This window comes from Dermacentor variabilis, chromosome 3 (genome assembly GCF_050947875.1).
Source record: "Dermacentor variabilis isolate Ectoservices chromosome 3, ASM5094787v1, whole genome shotgun sequence".
NCBI classification, from domain to species: domain Eukaryota; kingdom Metazoa; phylum Arthropoda; class Arachnida; order Ixodida; family Ixodidae; genus Dermacentor; species Dermacentor variabilis.
The window spans coordinates 184,276,507-184,299,276 of NC_134570.1; the positions used below are offsets into that span (position 1 = coordinate 184,276,507).

At 47.1% G+C, this 22,770-nt stretch overlaps 1 protein-coding gene across 1 annotated transcript in view; it reads left to right on the forward strand.

Annotated features, from left to right (window-relative positions):
- The window catches only part of LOC142574941 (uncharacterized), an 83,596-nt gene extending 61,442 nt beyond the window's left edge, over positions 1-22,154 (forward strand). Inside the window, exons 5-6 of the mRNA XM_075683929.1 lie at positions 19,883-19,958; positions 22,102-22,154. Coding sequence (XP_075540044.1) covers positions 19,883-19,958; positions 22,102-22,154 — 129 coding nt within the window. The remainder of the gene's footprint in view (positions 1-19,882; positions 19,959-22,101) is intronic.
- Positions 22,155-22,770: the final 616 nt, after the last annotated feature.

Sequence of the window (22,770 nt, forward strand, 5' to 3'; positions counted from 1 at the left end):
CGTCGCGGAGGGTTAGTTCTCGCGTCTCGCGCGCTCCTGTGAGCCATTTCATTGAGTTTGGGAGGGGCGTCCTCAATCTCTCAGAGGTGTGCCGGGAACCAGCAGATGGTGTGATTCTGCAGCGGCACGGATCTACTGATTATTCGTAGTACTTGGCTTGCAACGGCTCCTTTCTGAAAGGCTTTGACGGCCGAGTGTGAATCGCTGTAGACGTTGGTGGTGGTCGGGTTTGTGAGCGCGAGTGCGATGGCGACCTGTTCTGCTATCTCGCACTTGTCTTGCTTATTAACCGTGGTGGCAACGAAGGCCTTCCTGGACGGGTACTGTGCCGCCTCTACGAAACAGGCTAGGATCTTCTTATCACGTATTCCGCGCAGAATAAACGAGCCGCGTGCCAGCCTTCTGGGTTGATGGTGCGCTGTATTCATGTTCCGCGGGAGTGGGCTAAACATGTAGGAGTTGCGTGTGTCCATCGGAACGCTTTGGTATAGATACTCGATTGCTGTGGTGTCATGACCTAGTTTGGCTAGGATTTCTCTACCCGGTTCGGTTCCTGAGAGTCTTGTCAATTGAGCCCGTTCTTAAGCTTCGGCGATTTCTTCTAGTGCATTGTGTACCCCCAGTGTACCCCCAGGAACTGTCTTGGTGTTGCTGGGGATTCCCAGAGCTAGTTTGACTAGCTTCCCCAGTTGTACATTGAGTTTGTCTGTCTCCGCTGCCTTCCATCTCTGCATGGACGCCTAAAATGTGAAGTGGCATAGCTCAAAGGCGTGTGTTAGTTTAAGGAGATTTCCGTCCTTAAGGCCGTGTTGTCTGTTTACTACGCGTCGCATGGGATTCAAGGATTTATTCGACTTTGTCACGATCTTCTCCACTGTCGCAGGGTTAGAGCTGTTGCTCTCAATGAGCATGCTGAGGACTCTGAGCTTGTTGACCTGCGGAATGGTTCCTCCGTCTTTTGTTCTGGGAGTAATGGCGTGTGTGTCTCTGACGTCGCTCTTTGGTTTGGCACCGCTTCTGGATGGTTTGTGGACGAGGAGCGCCGAGTTTGCAGGCGAACATCGCAGGCCCGTGTGAGCGAGGTATTCCTCGATCGCGTCAATCGCTTGATGTATAGCGTGCTCAACTGACCCCAAGCTAACTCCGGGGATCCAAAGCCTTGCGTCATTTGCGTATATGGTGTATTTGAGGTTTACGATTTGATCAGTATCTTGCCTAGCCCGGCTAGTGCAAGAATAAAAAGCGTCGGAGAGATGACAGAACCTTGCGGGGTGCCCTTGCTGCCCAGTTTGTATTGCTGGGACTTAATTCCCCTAGACGGAGGGTGGCCGTTCTGTCGCTCAGGAACAGTTTTATATAAGCGTGGAGTCGAGTGCCGAGGTCGAGGTTAGAGATCGTGTCGAGTATGTAGTCACGTGATAAATCATCGTATTGTTCCAGCCAGAACTTCGGGTTTACCAATACAACGTGCTTAAGTTTCTTTTTTCCCGAACTATAATGAACTAGAATGACTTAGAATAACACGCAGTTAACACATAAGACATATAAAAGTTCCAAACAATTATGGGCGGCTTACTTCATCACGCTGTGTTTGTATTTTGTAAGCTTCTTTTGTTATCTTCGTGAGTTCTTTTTGAGAGACTGGCTCTCTGTGAACTGGTCTTTCGTAACCTGCTCTGTAAGAACTCCCGCTTGAGCCACAAGTGTGGTCCAATGAATAAATATATAAATATAGAACATCAACAATTACGAACAAACGACAGCATCGATTGCTAATACGGTGAAGCCGCCGTTTATCTATAAAGAGGGATGCACCACCAACTTGTTTTCTTTCCGCCTCAATGAAAATGATCTAGTGATTACGGAGATCATTCTATAGACATTTAAAAAAAATTATTTTCTTGGAGACTCTAACACGCGAATATCAAAATCCAGAGGACTCACCGTACAGCGGCGACGCCACAAAAGTACAGATGGCAAGGCACAGTAGCTTCAGCACCACTTAATAAAGAAAAGGAAAGAACGCGCATGAAAGACGCTGGAAATTCACAGTGAATATTTTAATGCATACATCCGCAACACAATGCAACTACAACGCCTTTGTGAGAGTTTTTTTTATATTTCACCTAGTGTAGTACATTATTCAGCGTTCTATTGAAAGCCAAACAGTCTAACCATGAAATGAACACTTCAAAAAATTAGCCGACGATTACGATACGCTCTAACACAAATTTTGAGCGCTGCTCTATAAGTGTTTCAACTTCGGGATATATTCGCTGGCGCGAACAATCTGTCTCTCCCGGCACGTTGCAAATGAAGCGAAGTGCGACGCGAGTGCCTAGCTAATAGAGGAGATGGCGAGGGCAAGGGCGTTGGTGCCGCGTGGACGCTGTTCACAGCAACCGTCGCCGACAGACTCCCCAGACGACGCGCGCTACTTTAGCGTCATCTCGTAGCCGTCGTCGTCACTTTATGCTTTTCTTCTCACACTTTCGCAATAATCTCCTCCACTTTCCGCCTAATTGTTGCGCTGCCGCCTCCTCTCCGCTTTCCTCTTCGCGCGTTTCGTCCCCCCCCCCCTGCGCTCCACGTTCGCTCAGTCACGCCGCCGACCTCCGCCGTAGGAAGGGACGCCTAAAAGCTCTGCTCAAAAACAAAGTGGATCTTACGTTCGCGTCATATAACTGCAATGTAGTTTAATAATACTGACGAGGTCTGTACTTAAGGCTCGTAACATGAAGCAAATATTCTTTATATAATGTTTTAGCAACTTACTCGGGTGCAAGATCTATCAAGTCTGTTAAGAATAATAATTTGGACCTAATTAATTAAAAGCAATGACAGTAACTTGTACCTCAATTTTTAAGCACGCGCACACTTGTCTTGCTTCAAGTGCAGTAGTTGATTCAATAATATTTGCTCCCACGGGCAAACCTTCTTCTTGTGAGGAATATATACTTTGTCGTTTTCATTGATGCTCTTTCGCTACATTTCCACGGCTTTTCTATGCATCTCCTGATGAAGCGGACCTATCGGCCCACGTGCCATTTCACGCACCACAGCGGTCAACTTGTTAAACAATGATGGTGCTCGTGGTGAAATGCCAGAAAGTTTTTGTTTTTCATAATTTTTTAAGACATCTGTACTGAATGTGATTGCCATGAAGCATGTAAGAGCATAGGATTGTCACAAACTTCTCCACTGTCGCGGCGTTAGAGCCGTTTCACTCAATGAGCATGCTGAGGACTCTGAGTTTGTTGACGTGCGGAATAGTTCCTCCGTCTTTTGTTCTGAGAGTAATGGCGTGTGTAACTCTGACTTCGCTCTTTGGCTTGGGACCGCTTCTCGATGGTTTGTAGACGAAAAGCTCCGACTTAACTGACGAACATCTAGGCCCGTGGGAGCGAGGTATTCCTCGATCGCGGCCATCGCTTGCTGTAGACTGTTCTCAATTGATTCCAGGCTACCTCCAGGGATCCAGAGCGTGACGTCATCGGCGTATTGTGTATTTGACGTTCTCGATTTGATGCAGTCTCTTGCCTAGGCCGGCTAGCACAACGTTAAAAAACGTCCGAGAGATGACAGAGCCTTGCGGCGTGTCCTTGCCGCCGAGTTTGTATTTCTGAGATTTGATTTCCCCTAGACGCAGGGTGGCCGTTCTGTCGCTCAGGAACGATGTTGTATAAGCGTAGAGTCTGGCGCCGAGGTAGAGGTTGCAGATCATGTCGAGTATGGAGTCATGTGAAAAATTATCGAAGGCCTTTTCCAGGTCTAGTCTAGGATTGCTCTCGCGTCTCTCGTGTCTGCGTCAATGATCTCATGTTTGAGGAGCTTCATTGCGTCTTGGATGGATAGCCCGGGTCTAAAGACGATCGTTGTTGCGGGGTAGATATCTTTTTCTTGGAGGTGTTTCGAGAGCCTCTTTAGGACCGCGTACTCGGCTACCTTGCCGACGCAAGACGTCAGCGAGCTCGATCTGAGGTTATCGATGTTGGGCGCCTTGCCAGGCTTTGGGATGAGCACGATGAGGCCCGTTTTCCAGTCCTCGGGTAGTGCTCCGTTGCTCCAGATTTTGCTGATTTCCTCTGTGAGGGTTTCGATGTCGGTTTCGTCTAGGTTTCTAAGTGCCCTGTTAGTTACGCCGTCCGGCCCTGGCGCTGACTTGCTGTTTAGATTATGAAGCGCCGTGCGTATCTCTTCGGTTGACAAGCCCCGATCTAGCACTGGATTCGCCTTGCCCCGATATGCTTCGGCGGTCGTGCCTCTGGCATTTTTGGCCAGCGGGAGGTACTTGTCGGCAAGACGGTCAATGAGCTCATTTTCCGCAGTAATCTTGAGTTCCTCTTTGAATGATCCTGTTCAGCGTGCAACCCCGGTCCGCTTTTGTCCTTGTTTGTGTCTAAAAGGTGTTTGAGCAGGTGCCACGTCTTCCGGCTCTTGATGCCGCCGCCGGCGGCGTCGTACACTTCGTTCCATTACTGGTTAGATAGTTGTGTGGAATATTCTGCAATCAGCCGGTTGAGGGAAGAAATTCTTTTCCTCAGCCGTCGATTGCGTCTTTGTTCTTTCCATCTCCTGGTGAGAGATTGTTGAACTTCCAGCATGTGAGCCATTAGGCTGTCCATGCTTTGAACGGGGAGATCTGTCTCTATTTCCTTCGTGGCCGCCTTAATGTCGGTTTTTAGTTGCGACATCCATTCTTCCAATGATTATTTGCTTGTTCGGCGTTCGCGTCTTAACTCGCGAAACTTGTCGCAGTCGACGTACGTCATTTTTCTGCGTTCTCTGGATAGGGAGTCAATCGCTGTCTTAACAATGTGATAGTTTGGAATGTTGCGGACGAAAGTGAGATCTGGCGTTGTGTCGCGATTGACCGAGTTACCCGTTCTTGTGGGGTGCGCGGCGTTCGTGATGAGCGTTAGGTCAAGTTCATCGGCGTCGTTTAGTAAGGCCTTGCCCTTGGCCCTGCTAGCTACCTATCCCCAGGCCATGTTAGGCGCGTTGAAGTCCCCGGCCAAGGATAATGAGAACCGCCGTGGTCGTTCAGTGACTATGGTGTTGGCCTGCTGAGCACGAGGTCGCGGGATCGAATCCCGGCTACGGCGGCCGCATTTGGATGGGGGCGAAATGCGAAAACACCCGTGTACTTAGATTTAGGCGCACGTTAAGAACCCCAGGGAGTCGAAATTTCCGGAGTCCTCCACTACGGCGTGCCTCATAATCAGAAAGTGGTTTTGGCACGTAAAACCCCATAATTTTTTAACAATAATGAGGTTGTCGCCGGCACGGTTGCGATCGAGCTGGAGTATTTGCCTAAATTTTTGTGTTGTTTGCTTGAGGCTGCTGTAAACACGCTCTGTAAACAGGATGAATATGCTCTTGGTGTTCTTGGCTCTAGGGAAGACTTCCGTGAGAATAAATTCGCAATTGCTGTGGTCCTGATTAATCATGTTTGTCGTCGTGGCTAGCTTGTTGCTGACCAACGTGGCGATACCTTTGCATTTGTGTTGCGGTGTCGTAGTGGTCACGTCATAGCCGGATAGCAAGGGTTTAGTAGTATTTGTCTCTTGTAGGAGAATGACTTGGGGTTTGTCTTTCTTGGCTCGAATTTATTGTTGCAGGGGGGCCTTTTTGCGGACGTAGCCCTTACAATTCCATTGCCAAAGGCGAAACGGTTCAGTTTGCACAGCGATCGTTGTTGATGGCGTTGGGTGGCCTTTGTAAGGCCATGTTGTTGCTTTGTCTGTCGAGCGACAACGCCCGATGTAGCTTGGTGATAGTAGACTGTGACATCACAGAGGGGTGGTCTGCCGTTTCCAGCGCGTTGAGCCTTGCCCCGTGGCTGTTGATCGTCTCCATCACATGGTTGATTTGTAGCGTTATCCTGTCGTAACCTTCCTTGAGGGTTCCGACAGTTGTCGGAAGTTTGTCTTGCCCTTCCTTCAGTGACACGACGGTAGTTGCAAAACCACCGAGCAGTTTCTTGATTTCCTTAATGTCGCCATCCGTGCTCGAGGATGTGTGTTTGTGACGGCTTTTCTGTTATGCGGATTGCGCGTGGATCCCGCGACTGGTACCTGCACTACCACAGGTTCTGAAGTAGTTCCGGTTTGATTATAGTCGGAGGGTGGTGGCGTTTTGAGTTGTCTGATTTCCTCGAAAAGTTGTGTGATTGTTTACCTTAACTGTTTGTTTTCGTGTTCTACTCTTTTAATCGTATTTGCTATTTCTACTTGCTCTGGCCGTGCCGTCGGACTCACCTGGCTGTCGCCCTGCTGTTGTCGCTCCTGTTCTGCTGCTGAGCCCATTGGGCCAACGTCAACCGGTCATCACCGCCAACTCGTTGGCTGAGGGCGAATCGTATCCTTGACGTGGATCTTTGGCTCGGGTTCCTGGAGCACCCTGCGGACCGTGACCGCGGTTCGCGGTTCCTCAATCTCGAGCGCCCCCGCTCGCCGGGCAAGGGAGTATCTGCGCTGGCGGCCACGTTGTCGTTGATGGCGCTACTCTAGCCGTTCTTGAGCGGCGGGAAGTCTTGTTGACTCAGGGCGATTGGTCCTGATCTCGTGGTGCTTTTTTCTCGTGTTTGCTGCGATTCTTCTTTCAACTCGTTTTCTTCGGATGACTTAGGGGAGTTGGAAGCGGTTCGTGCATTCCTTGCTGGCCGTGACGTGATTTCCCTCGCAGAGCGCACACTTTATCAAGGTGCACACATGCTCTGAGTGAGGATTAGCTAGTCCACGGCTTTGCAAATGGCGTTGTCGCGCGAAGGGCATACGTCGGCACGTTGCCAAGTCTGCCGGACACATGGCACATGGCGATCTGCTTGCGGTAAAGGGAACACTTGATCAGGGCGTTGTCGTATCGGACATAGTTCGGGACTCGAAAGCCGTCGAAGGCGATGATGACTGTGTCAGTTTCCTTGATTCTCTTTGCCGCCAATGCGGACGGCTTGCGTGGGTTGACGATCTTGCGATTTCTGGAGTCCTGCGTCTCGTCGAGCGGAATCCCTCTTATAACGCCTGTGCACGTTTCTTGCGGCGCCGCCCAATATGCAGTAGTTTCAAACGTTTGTTCTCCTATGGAAATGTTGTCCTATTTCCTATGTCAATGTTGAAAGCGCCGCTGATATTCATTGCAATCGTGGCTGGTTACTCGATCTGGTAGCGTCGTAGGTTACCGGTGAACTAGGAAAAGCGCTGGCTTGAGAGCTACACGCTCGCCTGCCTGAATATGACAATACGTTAGTGACCGTGAATTGAGCCCCGCTTGATTATCAGTCATAAAAGTTGGAAGTTCTGTGCACAGATAGCTACAACCTAAAGCTTTGCGGAGTGGCATTTTACGATTTTTTCGACCAACCGTTCCCATCAGCCTCACCACCATGGGGCCGCATCGACGACGAACTTCCGCTGAGTTCTTTGGTTCGCAAAGTAATCTGGAAGTTGTGTTGTCTTAGTACTTTCCATGTTTTTGTAGCTGCCGCGACGTTCTCTCAAAAGTTAAGGCATTCTTGGAGTAAATGGTACTTGGGAATTCCGTTCTTGCAGTGGAACTCCGGAATGCAAACAGGAACGCATGTGAAGACATATCAGAGACCAGTTGCAAATGCAACGATCTTGTTACTGCACATGTGGAAAGCATGATGTACATTTTCCTAACAGTACTCTTAGATGACCAAGGATACAATGGGTGGGCGAATCCAAGTCCTGTAATGTCAAAATGTGTCGTGCTTTCTAACCGCCAGGCTCGAAGTTGTGGTACGGCGTCACAACGGGTTTCATGCGAAAACTGACATATTGCAGGCATCGCTTAACTGCCTTCTTAGCCATCTGTCGTGTTCTAGGGACCCAGAATCGTTCGCGTGCCTTGTGTACAATCGACGTTACTCCTCCATGCTTTACACGACGATGGGCATCCAGAAATACTACCTCGGTGAGACGATGGCGACATTGAAGTAGACTGAAGACGACGAAATGTCTTCTTGACAGAACACTTGTTTCTGTACTCTGTCAATTTTTTTAATGTCTTCACCTTTCGAGGTGCCTCGCCTCCCCGTCTTACGGCCATGGACGAGGAGCACGCCATAGGCCCGGCTGGCCAGAAGTCATCACGGCCGGCAACCGCAAGGAAGCGAGTTGGCTCCCCCAGTGACACCGAAGACACCGAGCTGCACTCTACGTCGGAAGACGACTCATCCGACGACGGCTTCATACCCATCCGGAATAGGAGGGCGAGGAGAAAATCATCAACCCGCGACGACAATCAATATATATGCATCACAATTAAAAAGAACAAACTCTTGTTTACTCTCATAGGCCTGTATATATCGCGTTCCAGCAATTTCGATACCAAAAGATTTGCGGATATCTTGAGTGTTTGCCCCGCCCCATAGCCCACCCATGGGGCGGGGCAAACACTCAAGATATCCGCAAATCTTTTGGTATCGAAATGTCCGAACCCATATCATAGGATATTTCAATGCACACCATCAAGCATGGGGAAATACAAGGACAAATGCAAGAGGACGAAGATTAGCTAGCATCGCCCGCAACTACGGCCTAACTCTCCTGAACGATCTAAGCCCCACCTTTATTAGAGACGTGACATACGGCAGCTGCCTCGACCTTGCTTTCGTCTCCAACTCTCTCGCCAGATGTGCGAAGTGGTTTCCAGACATTGAGACACATGGGAGTGGCCACATTCCCACCCATCTGAACATCAAAGGCTTGTCGTCTAGATCAGGCCCAGGAAAACCATTCGGATGATTCAATGGGCCAACTTGAAATCTGAGATGGAAGATGCCTGCCGCGAGGGCCTACCCTCTGGGTTAGAGCAAACGAATAAAATTACGATGCAAAAAGCCACTCGCATGATGACGATCTCTTCCACGGGAAATGACTTCGACATAGAATTAGAGCCACTTCAAACGCTTCGTCGCCGGGCGGAACGTCGATATCGGCGCACAAAATCAATCCATGGCCTTAGCGCAGCCAGGAGGATGCGAAAGAAGATTCAGCGTCGTATGGATAGATTAGCGTCGGTACGTTGGGCAACGTCTTGCCAGACATTCGACCCCCGCAAGCCACTGTCTCACATTTGGAAAACGGTGCAAGATCTGCGTTGCCTTCCGGAACGGCGTTTTCCATTCAAGGCGCTAGCGCTTTTTCAAGGGCGGCAAGACCTCGACGTCGCAGAAGACTTTAGTGCGCGGATCGCAGACCAAGCGACTTGTCCAGATCCTTCAGCCCGAGCTGACGTCCCATATTCCCTTGATTGCCGCATGGACCTTCCTTTTACAATGGAGAAGCTCGAATCGGCACTAGCTCTCTGCAGGCGCTCATCATCTCCGGGTCCAGATGGTATAGCATACCGGGCCTTGTGCTATCTTGCAAAGTACGCAGGGATAGAATTGTTGAGCCTTTAGAACTCCTCATGACAGGAGGGAAATGTTCCTGACGAATGGAAAGTAAGCCGCCTGGTGCCACTCTTAAAGCAGGGCAAATCCCCACTAGAGCTCACCTCTTACCGCCCAATAGAGGTCCCCTCTTATCGCCCTACACAGACGCTATTCAACCTCGCTCTTGTTTGACTTGCTGAATACTTGCCAACTACCATCAAAATTTCAATATACGCTGACGACATCTGTGTCTGGATTTCGGCAGTCACACATCCTCAGATACATGCGTGGCTTCAAAGAGCGGCCACTTTCACAGCGAACTACTTGTGTAAACAGGGTCTCAGCATATCACCAGAAAAATTCGCACTAGTAGCATTTACTCGCAAACAATGACGCTTTATGTCATCTCAATCAATGGGCGGACCATTTCCTATGTCCGAACCCAGAGATTCCTTGGCGTAATTATTGACCGAGACCCCTGCTGGAGCCCGCACGTGGCCTACATGAGCCGGTGCCTGACAGCAACTTCCTAGTTGTTTAAATACTTGACAGGAAAGGCGTGGGAGATGTCACTAGACGCAATGCTTAAACTCTACAGAGCTCTCTTTCTCGGTTTTTTAAGATATAGTCTACCTGTATTAAACAACACCTGCAAGACAAATATTCGTGTTCTGCAGGCAGCACAAGCTCAAGCACTCAGAGTCTGCCTTGGCTTGCCAGATGCACGTCAACAGAGGCAACTCTTGCGATTGCTCGGGACCATTCAATGCGAACTGACATAACGGTGGAAGACCTGAGAACGCACATCAGACATTTTGCACGTGCCCCCTATCACCACCTTGCAATACTACCTTCAGACAGGCATCAATCATCACTCTCTAAAACTATCATGAAGTACAATGACAAACTTCCCTCGTGCTTCCCCGCTGCATCTAAACCATCGTTACCCCTTGGCGTCTTATCAGCCCCACAGTCCATCTCAGTGTACCAGGAATCGGGAAAAAGTCTGAACTGTCGTCGCCTGTGCTGAAACAACTGTCTCTGCTTCTTCCACACGAGGGGTACACGGACAGTGAACACATTTATACTGATGGTTCCACAAACATCCATTGTTCGTCCGGTGCTGTGGCTGTCCCCCAGCAAAAGCTATTACTATCAGCTTTAGGACTGACCACCCAACAACATCGACATCTGCTGAACTAGCTGCTCTTCGCGCTGCATTTTGTTCCGTAAATGGGGAGCCACCTCGACAATGGTCAATCTTCAGCGACTCAAAGGCAGCCCTACAATCTGTACTATCAGCTCTGCGACGCGGGCCATTCGAACAGCTCGTATTCGATATTAGATACCTACTCCATACACCACAGGAGAAAAGACACCACTTGACGTTTCAGTGGCTGCTAAGTCACTGCGGCGTCACTCCAAACGAAGACGCCGATAATGCCGCTCGGGCAGCGCTTGAAGACGCACAAGAAGAGGCCATACCGCTTTCACGATCCGACGCAGCTAGCAAACTTCAAATGCTTGCACAGGAGATCACGCTCGCTCTATGGTGCACACCAAACAGCCAGACCAACCGGAGCAACCGTCAATACCACCTGCCCTCTTTGATGCATCTCTAATGCCAACTGGACTCCGCCGAAGAGAGGCGACTCTCCTTTATCGCTTATGGCTAGGGGTGGCTTTCACGAAGTCTTACTCATTTCGCATTGGAATGGCCGACAACGCTCTCTGCAATACCTGTCTTTGCGAGGAGACGCTGGAACACATTCTGTGCGACTGTCCGGAATATAATGTTCAGCGACAGTCTCTGGCATTCGCTCTAGCGCACCATGACACTAGACCATTGTGCCTAGACATGATTTTCACAAGCCGCCGACAGAAGACATCGCAAGTGAAGACGACGAAGGGACTACTTCGGTTTTTGAAAGAGACGAGATTGGACAAGCGGCTGTGACATTGATATCACGTACCATGACAGATTGATGGACTCTAACGGACGATGTGTGTGTGCTGTGCTATGTGCTCTCTCTCTCGCCTTCCCCATCTTTCATCACACCCATCCCTCTCCCTGGTGTAGGGTAGCAAAGCGGTTAAGCTAAACTGGTTAACCTCCCTGCCTTTCCTTCTCCACTTTTTCCTTCCTTCCTTCCTTGAAGCAGCAGTGGATGCTTCACATACCGGGTATATGTGAGGTTCTCTAGACTTACTAGAACTCGTAGAAGCCGGTTCTCGTCGTGAATTGGGTCTAGTTGTACTACCCTTGAATTACTTGTCGAACCTTGTCCTTCTAGTAGACAACTCCTCTCTTGGGGAAATGATTAAGTTTGAGCTTGCCTGATCCAATATCTTTCAGCTGCGAATATTTCTTCAGCAGAGATGACTGTAGCTTTTGTAATCTTGCACTTAACGTTGCAGACAAAGCGCTTTGCCCATGATGTTACACAGAGGAGCATGTGCCGTGAGCTGAACTTCGTGGCCTGTACCAGTGCAGCTAACTGCACTACGTTTCCTGTAGAGTGGATCACCCTTGGTTTTGTTGCTCCCATAACTAGGGTGTCGTTGATTTGGGGTTGTGAATACTTCATAGTTGGCCATTTTTTCAGTTCTTACTCTGCCAAGTTGGCCTTCGCCACCAGTCTATATCGGTAGCCAGCAGTGGCGTAGCCATAAATTTCGTTCGGAGGGGAGGGGGTTCACATTGCAGCTCGGTTTACTCTTTGAGACGAAGCTTCAGCTCGGGTGCTCGTATCTAAGTACATGTAGAAGGAGAATTCGTTTTTCTCGGCAACCAATGCACCAAATTTGACTAGGTTTGTCGCATTTAAAAGAAAAACTTAAATTCAAGTGACTGTTTGTTTTTAATTTTTCATTTAGGTTGTCAATTGTTTATTAAAAATTCACCAAGATCGCAAATTGTCCGAAATCTAAACTACCAAGTATAAAACTATGTAACTCAGCAATGAAAAATGATATCACAATTCTGTGAATTGCACCTAATAGTACATCTACACCGGACAAAACTTCTATGTTGCACGTGAATCCCCAGAAATTTAGCATTATGGAAATACGACTTTCGCAGAAGTCTTGTGCACAGCGTAACCAATTCACGTAAGATATGAATTGACACACCAAATTTGGCCGCTTTGACTGTTATAATGGATGCCGTTTACTGAACAGCGACATGTGTGCTTGATGCGGTGCTATTAGTGTGTAAACGCCGTGCTCCATTTTTTTTACTTTCAAGCTTTTCAGAATATTTAAACAATGTTAAGGCCCTAAATCAAAATTCCGCTTCCAACAAATACTAGAATTTGCCTTTCTCTCTCAAATGCAACAAATTTCATTAAAAGCGATCCGGGGGTGACCACAGAAAAGCGTTTCTGTGTTTTACGTGTATTTGAATAGGCCGCGTCGCAGTTGGGCGCGAGCTAAAGCTTCCTCTTGGAAATTTGTCTGGGGATCAAATACATGAATAATAATTGCATTGTCATTACTAAAGATGTTGCAAGCAAATTCTTGAACGCTACGCACTATCAAAACAAGTAAAATATGTATTTTTTCATAAGAGAATACACTTGTACGTGCCAAAAATTGTGCCCAAAATAACCGATATCAATGCTTCCATATTTTTTTTCTCTATTTAATAAGTAAATAAAATATCACACGAACATTAGAACTATATCAATTCCAAACCAGCAAGGCAGTGTATGCAGCTGATATGAAAAATGTAAAGGCCATGAAATTAACAAGCTGAGGACAAATATTGTAATGAAACTTTGTCATTCAAGAACCTTGTTTAGATTCTTGTACATATGCAACGGCCAGTGAAAAATCTCAATGACGCTGTCACTTGTTCCAATGTATTACGCAGGAGCAGCTTTCACCGGTCGTGTACCGTGAGTAATTGCACCGAAGTTATAGCCTAAACGGAGAGCACGCATATAAAGCAGGAGTTAAAATAAACGAGGGCGACTCAAATGAAAGTCAGCCAGTGCGAATATATGACAAACTTGGTACCTTAACTAAAAGTAGTCTGCATGATCGTTTAGACATTTGTCCCGTTGTCTAACGAGTCGCGTGATTACCGTCTCATTAAATTGCTTGGGTTGCTGATTCAAAAAGTCTGCAACTCACTCTTTGACGTCATCGTCCGACACGAATCTGGTTCGCTTCAGCTGTTTTTTTTTTCAAATCCTCCAAAAAGAGGAAGTCGCAAGGCGACAGGTCTGGGCTGCACGGCGGATGTTGCAGCGCTTCCCACTTGAACATTGCCAGTTTTGTATTAACCACGTCAGCGACGTGGGGACGGCATTGTCGTGGAACAAGATGATCTCATTCGTCAATTTTCCACGTAGTTTTTTCTTGATTGTGACACGCAGCCGATCTGGCGTTTTGCAATAACGAAACAAACTGATAGTCTCTCAAGATTTAGCAAATTCTATCAGTAATGGCCCCTGACGATCGAAAAAAAAGTCAACAACATCTTTCCGGCGAAAATGACGGCTTTTCCTTTCTTGGGGGTTGTGAATTCGAATGTTTCCACTATAAGCTTTGCTGTCGTGTTTCAGGCTCGTAGAAGTAGCACCAAGGCTCGTTCCTGATGACAATTGTAGACATGAAGTCGTCACCCTTTTTGTGATACCGGATTAGATGAGTCAAGGCAGCGCTGAACTTCTCCGTCTTCTGGCGGTAGTTCAACATCTTGGGCAACCATTGCGCATACAAGAGCGGATAACCGAGATGCTCATGAATTATGCTGTGAACTGAGCCGTGACTGATGTTCACACGCTCTGCCTGTTCCTCGATGCTTATCCTTCGTTCTTGTCCCATCAACTCACCAACCTTTGCAATTTTGTTAGGGCTGATTGCACGATGGTTTTGGCCCGGCCTTGGATCATCTTTGTAATTTCACGTCCTTCTTTTAACCGTTTGCTCGAACGCTCCAAAGTGGCCAATGAAATGCAATGTTCAACGTACGCGGCAGCCATGCAGCGACTAATTTCTTTTTGAGAAAAACCTTCAGCTGTCAAAAACCTCAAATCACCACGCTGCTCAACTTCTAGAGCGTCCATTATTCGCGCAACCTTGTTCAATCCAGTGTATGAGGGCATTAAACAGCCTTGATACTCACACCTGCGTGTCACTTTTGTAACAGAGAGATGCCTCTGTGCCACGTGCATGCCTCGCAGATAATGGACCGAAAAATTATTGCGCGGGGTGGGTTGGCTCACATTCATTTTACTCGCCTTCGTACATAAGAAATGCGAAGATACAATGGAATATACCAATGCGAAGATACAGCTTAATAAAAGGCAAAAAGGTGTCACTGGAAACAAAGTTCACTGCACGTATACACAAAACCCCGCAACAAGATATTTAAATATACCTATGAGTCTCCAATAAGTCTACGTATCTAAAAAAGTCACTGCATACTATGTGTAAAACATGGCAAATAAACATGTTACTCAATTAGAGATTCACAGAAACCTAGATTCCACCCCCATTCCATCCACTCCCTCCAATGTATTGCACGCGACGGAAGGCAGCGTGCTTGCTCCCCGCTTTTCTCTTTTGCGCACACAAGATTGGGCCACCATCGCCGTCTCACCCATTCCAGCCCCTCCCCCCTTTCCCATACGCTTTCACTCGCACATAGAGCATGCGGCTCGCGGTCACGATGTTATCGCGCTTGGACTTTATACGAAGCATGAGGGCGACGGCAACGGCAGAAATGCGCCTGGAGTGTCCATATAATTGCTACCGCAGTACTATATAATAAGACTATCCGGCAACTGTAGCGTCCCGTGGCCCATTACTGTCCGCAAAAGAAGAAGTAACAAAATCGAACTTTCACCATACGAAAATTCGCTGCGCCACAACAATGTCTTTTTTGTGTGTGCGGGGCGGGGGCACCGAGATGAAAAAGCGCAAAGTATGTTGGCCACAATCGAAGGCCTACTTTGGGCACCTAATGTAGCTACCGAAAGAATATCGAACAAAACGTGAGATGCTTGGCCCACGGAGAACCACACGCATACTGCTCGGTGCCCTACGCTGGTGAGACAAGACTTTCCGGAGAGGTTGCGCTCAAGCGAACGCGGTGCAATTCGTCGAGTCCCCACAGTGGTGGCGGCGAGCGGCGATAGTTTCTTTTCCTCGTCTTCTAGCCAGAAGGTGCCCAAAACTCTGCCAGGCGAAAATCCACTCGGCCAGAGAAAAGGAACGCGCACCGAAGTGCGCCGCCCGGTGGTCGGAGCAACACGAGAAAAACCCTCTGGCAGCCCGCGGGTAGGGTAGCGAGGAGAAAAAAATTGAAGAGGCTCAATGTGTCCTCGAGAATAAAAGTCGAAGCAGAAAAAATAAATAAGAACGCAGTTACCTTGGCTGACTTTAGTGTCTTGACATGGATGCTTTGGCGTAGGTGAAAAAAGATGTTGATATTTTTTATGTGCCATGACGGCACAAATTAACCACCACAACGATTCATCTCATCCGACCTCGCTGCTGGCTTTGTCAACTTGTCTGATAGTGTGTTGATTTGGCTTGTCTCCTTGTATGGTCCAATGTAAGACTAGAAAAGTCTTACATGCTCCTTTGGCGTCGAATATTTATAGTAACATAAAACCCACAAATTTCCGCAATTGCAAATCTAAAGCACAACTTTGGAAATGTTAATGCACCTTTCACATAAAAAGTTTATGAGAACTATATACCCATAAATTTCAGAATTGACATCCATGCGCTGCGTAGATTCCGCGGCCTCCGCAAGATGCCGTGGCGAGCCCGTTCGCCATCAAAACGCCCTTGAAACTTTGTGCTCGGATGGGGCTGCTTGGCGTTATGTGACTCCCGGTGCATGGGTACTGTCGCGAAATCCAGGCCAAGTTCGCAAGGTTCGGCCTGAAATGTCTTTTCGACCGTGAAAAAGACATTCTAGGGAAAATTGAGAATGATTTCCAGCACCGGGGATTATTTGGGTGGGTGGTGCATGGACAGCACGAAAAAATTTCGGGGGGGGGGGGGTGCTGAAGCCCCATAAGCCCCTCCCCCCCTGGCTACGCCCCTGGTAGCCAGTGCATATAAAGAAACACCTCGGGTCAGTATATCCGCTGGATTGGTTTGTGCTGGACAATGTCGTCTTGTACCATTCGATGTATGACACAGAATTTCTTTGAATTGGTTCTTCACAAAGACGTCTAAAATCAAAGGGGCTCGCTGCAACAGTCGATGAGGGCGTCTCTTGCTTTAGACGAACCCATCATGAGCACTCTCTCTTGAAGTCCAGCGTTCTTATTGCCTATAGGGTTAACAGCATCTTTGGAGTCAATCATTCGTTCTCGTTGTTCACAGCTTGAGCTCAATTTCCTTAACCGCCAGCTTCGCTCATGAGCTCTTTCGTGCACTGGTAAAGACTCGTCGCTGATTCGTAATTATTTTCCTCAAATAAGAGGACCGCGGCGTAAAATGATTCAGAAGTAGCTGCGCTACGGCCATTTGCTCGTCAGGGTCTTCAAGTGATGCTCTATAGTATCGGTAAGCATGAAGAAAATTGCTGTAGATTCAAAAGGTACGCTGGTCCTATGCCTAACCTGGACCGCTTCTTCCATGAAAGGAACAGCGGGCCTTTTCTTCAAACCACCGATATGTCAACAGGTTGTGGAGCATCGTAGAGTAGAGCATCAGAAGATCATTTCATGTAGAACTTCGTGGAGCATAGCCACAAATTGCGAGTTGGAACGTCTAGGACATTCGAGGCAGCGGGCATTGAGCTGGACTCCGTTGAAAATCCCGCGCAACCGCCTCGTATCCGATGGAGACTTCACAGGCTGCAGATCGTGGAGGGCTCTGAAGTGCTGCTGAACAATCCGGCTCCTGCCTCCGAACCTCTGCTTTATCAGCTGGTTGGCACTTTTATAGCATAGCTCATTGGTAGTCCGGCAGAGGCAGTTGTAACTTCTCCGACCATGTAGTTAGGGTAGCCATGGAACTTTAGCGTAAATCTCAGACTTGGAATCGCGTGGACAGCACAGCTAAATTGCTCCCAAAACGATGTGCATTGACACACGTTCCTATGGAGAGGCTTGATGGGCAGCCCTGGGTGACGAGGTCCGAAGTTGTGTGGCGAAGCTGTCAATGGGGAAGGTGACGTATTAAGCGTCGTCGAGGGAGGAGTGTGCACCATGCTACCGACGCTGAGCGCTTCAAGTTGGCTCCGCAGGTGTGTTAGGGTGTCAAGCGTCTGGTCGTCATAATGCATTGCAGACTCGTATTCTTTTTCAAGATCCTCGACGGAAATGACGTCCTAGAGCTCGGCATTGATGTTTCAAAGCTCGCATTGGCTTGCGATTAGCTTGTCTAGTTTTTACTGAAGGCCATTTCGTCGTCGCAGCCGCTCTCCAACAGTAGGCGCCTCATTCGTGATTTTCATTGTTTGGGTTCGTCTAGCAGCGCGTTTAACTTTCAGGCGGTCAATGTTTTGTTACAGTCGAACCTTGCTTACTTGCATTGTAGTCGGCTACGTGTTTTCCTTCACTGGGTGCGGTTCCGATAAGAATTAAGTTGTGCTGGCCGCAGTTTCTAAAAGAAACTCGTCGTTGCCGTTTCTCGTAGTCCACGTAGTTGCGTGGACTACGAGCGTGGACCATGTTGCGTGGACCATGTTGCGGAACGCAGATTCCTTACAGATTGCGCCGCCAGAATAGACAGAACCGCTAGACATCTACCAAAACCTTTAATGGCGAGAGAAAGAGCACCAATGGTAACTTGAAGATGATAATGAAGCGAGCACTTCTTGGCGCCAGCCGCGGAGGCAGTAGCCCATTGTTCATTCTTTTTCTTCGTCGTCTGTTATCTCCGACAACATTATGTCATAGTATTCTTATTTGATTTCTTAATGATTATGTCAACTGCACATGTCGCTTGCATTATATAAACTTGTAGTAATCGTTGGCATTGTTTTTGTCATGTGCCCCACTCCCCTCTTAATGCCTTGGCGTTTGAGGGTATGTGAAATAAATAAATAAATAAATAAATAAATAAATAAATAAGTAAATAAGTAAATAAATAAATAAATAAATAAATAAATAAGTAAATAAATAAATAAATAAATAAATAAACTAATAATTAAATAAATAAATAAAGTGTTATTCTGAACTTGGTGGAACCGAGCCCGCGTAATATATCCACTTAAATAATCGTGTGTAACACGCTCCACGCTTGGACTACGCGGCGGAACCGGTAGGTGGCGTAGCCTGTGCAGCAGGAAACGCGAGAGAGGACCCCACCTGCGTTCAGACCTTGTACATAACCTTTCTCTGCGGCAGCAATGCGGTGCTTCGCTGCATTGCTTCAATGTCAATCGCAGTGCCGTCACTATTCATCCTGAGAAGGGTTATGCGGGAATGTTTTCTCCATTTTATGATTTGTCACATGGGAGGATGATGGTTAATAAGCTTCGCTTTCATTGAAAAATAATTGTCGCACTTATTTCGTCTGTGGAACAAAATCTGGGAATGGGGTATTTGTTCCAGTGAAAATAATGAGTTCTGTTTAATGATTCAACTCATACCGGGCAAACCAGTTTTACGGACCAATTTATGGAGAACACCATCACAGGAATCGCGCGAAACTTTTCTGTTCACTTGATCGCTCCTACTATGTTTAAAATTAATAACATTTCTGACTTGAAACTTACCATTATCATTGCAAAGGAAGGTGTACAATCAGTGTATTTCACCGGTGCTGACTTATGAGGCAGAAACTTGGAGACTGACAAAGATGCTTGAGAACAAGTCAATGACCGCGCAAAGCGCAATGGAACAAAGAATGCTGGACATAACGTTCAGATACAGAGAGCAGTTTGGATCAGAGAGCAAACGGGTATAGCTGATATTCTGAAATTACGAGAAAAAATAGAGCTCGGCAGGTCATATAATGCGTAGGTTAAATAACCGGTGGATCATTGAGGTTACAGAATGGGTGCGCAGAGAAGGGAAGCGCAGTCGAAGATGGTCAGAAGACTATGTGTGGCGATGAAATTAGGAAATTGACGGGCTCTAGTGAAAATCGGTTGGCATAGGGCAGGGGTAATTGGAGATCACAAGTGTAAGTCTTCGTCCTGCAGCGGACATAAAATTGAGTGACGATGATGATCATGAAATTTATGGTGCCACTTAACATGTGCATTTTAGCGAAATAATTTTTTAAGAAATTGTTATGTTAGTGGCAAATAAGAATCACTTATGCAGCTTTTTTTCTAGCATTCTTATAAGATTGTACACTTGTACATTTTGGAAGAAAAATACCACTAAGTTTACAGAAGTGTTGCGAGCTCCATCTTGGAGGTTCTTGGAATGTGCATTTTTGCTGTAGATCGTTTCCTTTCTCGACATCTTGTATAAAATAAAAAGAAGCGTAGTATCTGCTGTTAAACTATTACTGTAGCAGATGTATTATTGCATTGCTTTTGTTTTTTTCCAGACACCACAATCTTGCTCCCGTCTATGCAATGGCACTATCATAATATCGCCTGACGGCTCTCCGTGTCTCTTCGTACGTGAGAAACTATGTCCATTTATTGCTATGTTTACTATATAAATGTAATATTTATTGACGCTCTAGGCTCATTCCTGCCCTCGAAGTCGGCGTCGTGGTGAGGTTCTGTAGAAAGTCCAAGAGGAATAAAATCGTAGTCGTGCGGCCTACGATGTGCGTGCGAGTGAAAGCGTGCAAGGATGAGCCTGCAATCGCCACTCAATCTCGCGCACTCAACGGAGGAAAGCGAGGAGGAATTTTGCTGCCTTCTGCCGCGCGCGAGCGTTCGGGAGGAGGACAGAGAGGGGGACGCTTTCTAATAAGGGCGGCCCGGGCCGATGTATCGTGAAATACATCTGCAAAGGCTACAGAATCCGCCACGTGCTTTGTTTTCGCGACTTCGTTCGCGTGGATGAGAGCAGCAGCACGAAGGTCAATTCGCTTGCTGCTGCTGCCACGTTTCCTCACTTAAGCGTTCTGACGGCGATTTTCCGTGGTCGTTGATTGCAATGTGTTCATGTCTGCTTGTGCACGCGTGACGCCATTCTTGTTAATTTAGTTAGTATGCCTATACTAAAAAGTAATTACGGCCGATAATACTACTTTCCTTACTTCCTATAGCTATCCACTACTTTACTATCGCAATCGATTCTTCGCCTTTCGGGCGAAAGTGCGACTTTTTGTATTGGTGAATTGATTTGAAGTGGCGGCTTGTCATGTTTCTGAATCAGTCATTTCTATCGGTGCGCTCATTATCGGATTGTCTACCTAATCGCTCACGCTTGTGTTTATTCGGCGGTAGATGTGTTGTTGCTCCGCAGAAGGCTTGGAACGTAAATGTTTGGTACTTTGTAATAGATTCTAGCAGGTAAATATATCGCTAGTCATTACGCTTAGGCAACGAGGTAAATTATCATAGCGATCGCCATTACATAAAAGCTTCTTATTATCGAAAATGTTCGTTTGTCGTTCATTCCATCGAGAGAGAATGGAAAAATATTGGCGAGCCTCCTAGGATAATTATTCTCTTTATTTGACCAGTAGAAGGAACAAGAATTGCGACAACTTTCTTTGTGTAACGACTTCTTTGCGGCTCAGCCGACAGGAGTCACCGTGTTCGAGCACGCTCAACAGGAACCAAGTTTAGCTGATAAATATGATTTAGCTAAACTATTTAGCTAAAATATATGATTTAGCTAAGTAGGTTTAGCAGAGCCTCCGCGCAACAGAGCTGACAGAACATAGCACTGAGCGTAACCAGGTGCTCAGTTTGGCCTATAATACCCATGACAATAAGAGATAATTTCATTTAATTTGGAGAGAATTTCAGATATATTCATAGATGATTTCAGGTAGTGATTTCCAAATCTGTTGTGTGATCCCAGCTTAAGGTGCTTCTAAAAGTGCCAATTCATGTCACACCAGCGTCGTCCAGTGACAAACGCATGGCTTTGCACCTCTCCGTTTCTGCACTTCATCATAACTTTCGGCTTCACGCTCTCTTGATCCCTTGGATCGCCGCGTTTCTGCTTGAATTATTACAACAGTAATCTCCATCTTGAACTCCAGCAGGTCGAGCCTTTGCTGCTTTTGAGCCAGACCTAGCTCCCAAAGCATTTTGTATTCAGTCTACCCAATGCAGCAGGTCACGTTGAGGAACTGGGCAAACATGCGGACCGTCCACTTCTTTATTCGCATAGAGCTGCGATAATAGGAGACGAAACGGTCAATCAAGTCCACTACACCCATGAACTGATTGTATTACGCTACTGCGGCTTGTTGTTTCACCTTTTTTTTTCTTGTCCATGGACCATATCTGGCAACTTCCTTCTTATGCAATGCCAAATGCGGTGTATAAGGCTAGGACAGCTTTATTGTCCTTCCACTTGACGATGCGCATTTTCCCGCCGCTGCGTACCGTACAGGCTGGACCTCCCCACTGCATATCTTGGTCTTGTGGTATTGTAACCACTACACCTCCACTCCAGTTTCCCATCACTGTTCTGCTTACAAATAAATTTACTCTGACTAGCCGCTCGCCAATCTGGATTTCTGTAAAGAAGCAGTCGGCGTAGACGAAAGTATCCGGATCCCTTTCTAAGGTTTCAACAAGTTTCTTGATAATGCATCCACCAAGACTGAACTCCCGCATGTCCTCATCTTAGACTACATTCTTGCCAACATAGATGGCAAAGTAGAGAACCAGGGCGCCTGGTAATGCCATTACAGAGTTCTTAGGACCCATAGGATTTACTGTTGAAGGGACGAAAGGGCCCGCAGGGCACCTTCCTGAAAAAAAAAGAAAAAGGAACCATTTGTTCGTCAATGGACACCTCACGAGACCGAGGTAGCTCGAAGCAGGCATTTCTGAACGGGGTGCGGATAGGCGCTATCAGAAGAGTACGCTTTCCTCCCATTCTTTTATAGTTATCGACAGGTTGTCAATAAAGTGTGCATAGCTCGTAAGCTCAAAAACTGTTTCGGGGCATTGCCTGTGCAATCTGTATGGCCCTGAACATTGGAGACTTGTAAAGGCTCACCATTGGATCTCCGCAGCTTCGAATCTTTCATATCTTCGAATGTTTAGCATCTTCGCATCTTTCCAATCTCTTTTTCGAAATTACCTGTAGCCTGAAAAGAGTACAGGTTTGTCTGGAACGCAGATTCCTCCCAGAACGCTTCAGGACATTATTAGAAAAAGTACTTCAGTGGTGTGTCTCTAGCTTGTGGCACCCCTGGCTCCTGTGCACTTCCTTTCCTCTATCGTTAAGGTAGGAAATGTGAATCAAAAGAAGACGCATATATGTACCACGTTTATTACTATTCCCTTCAAA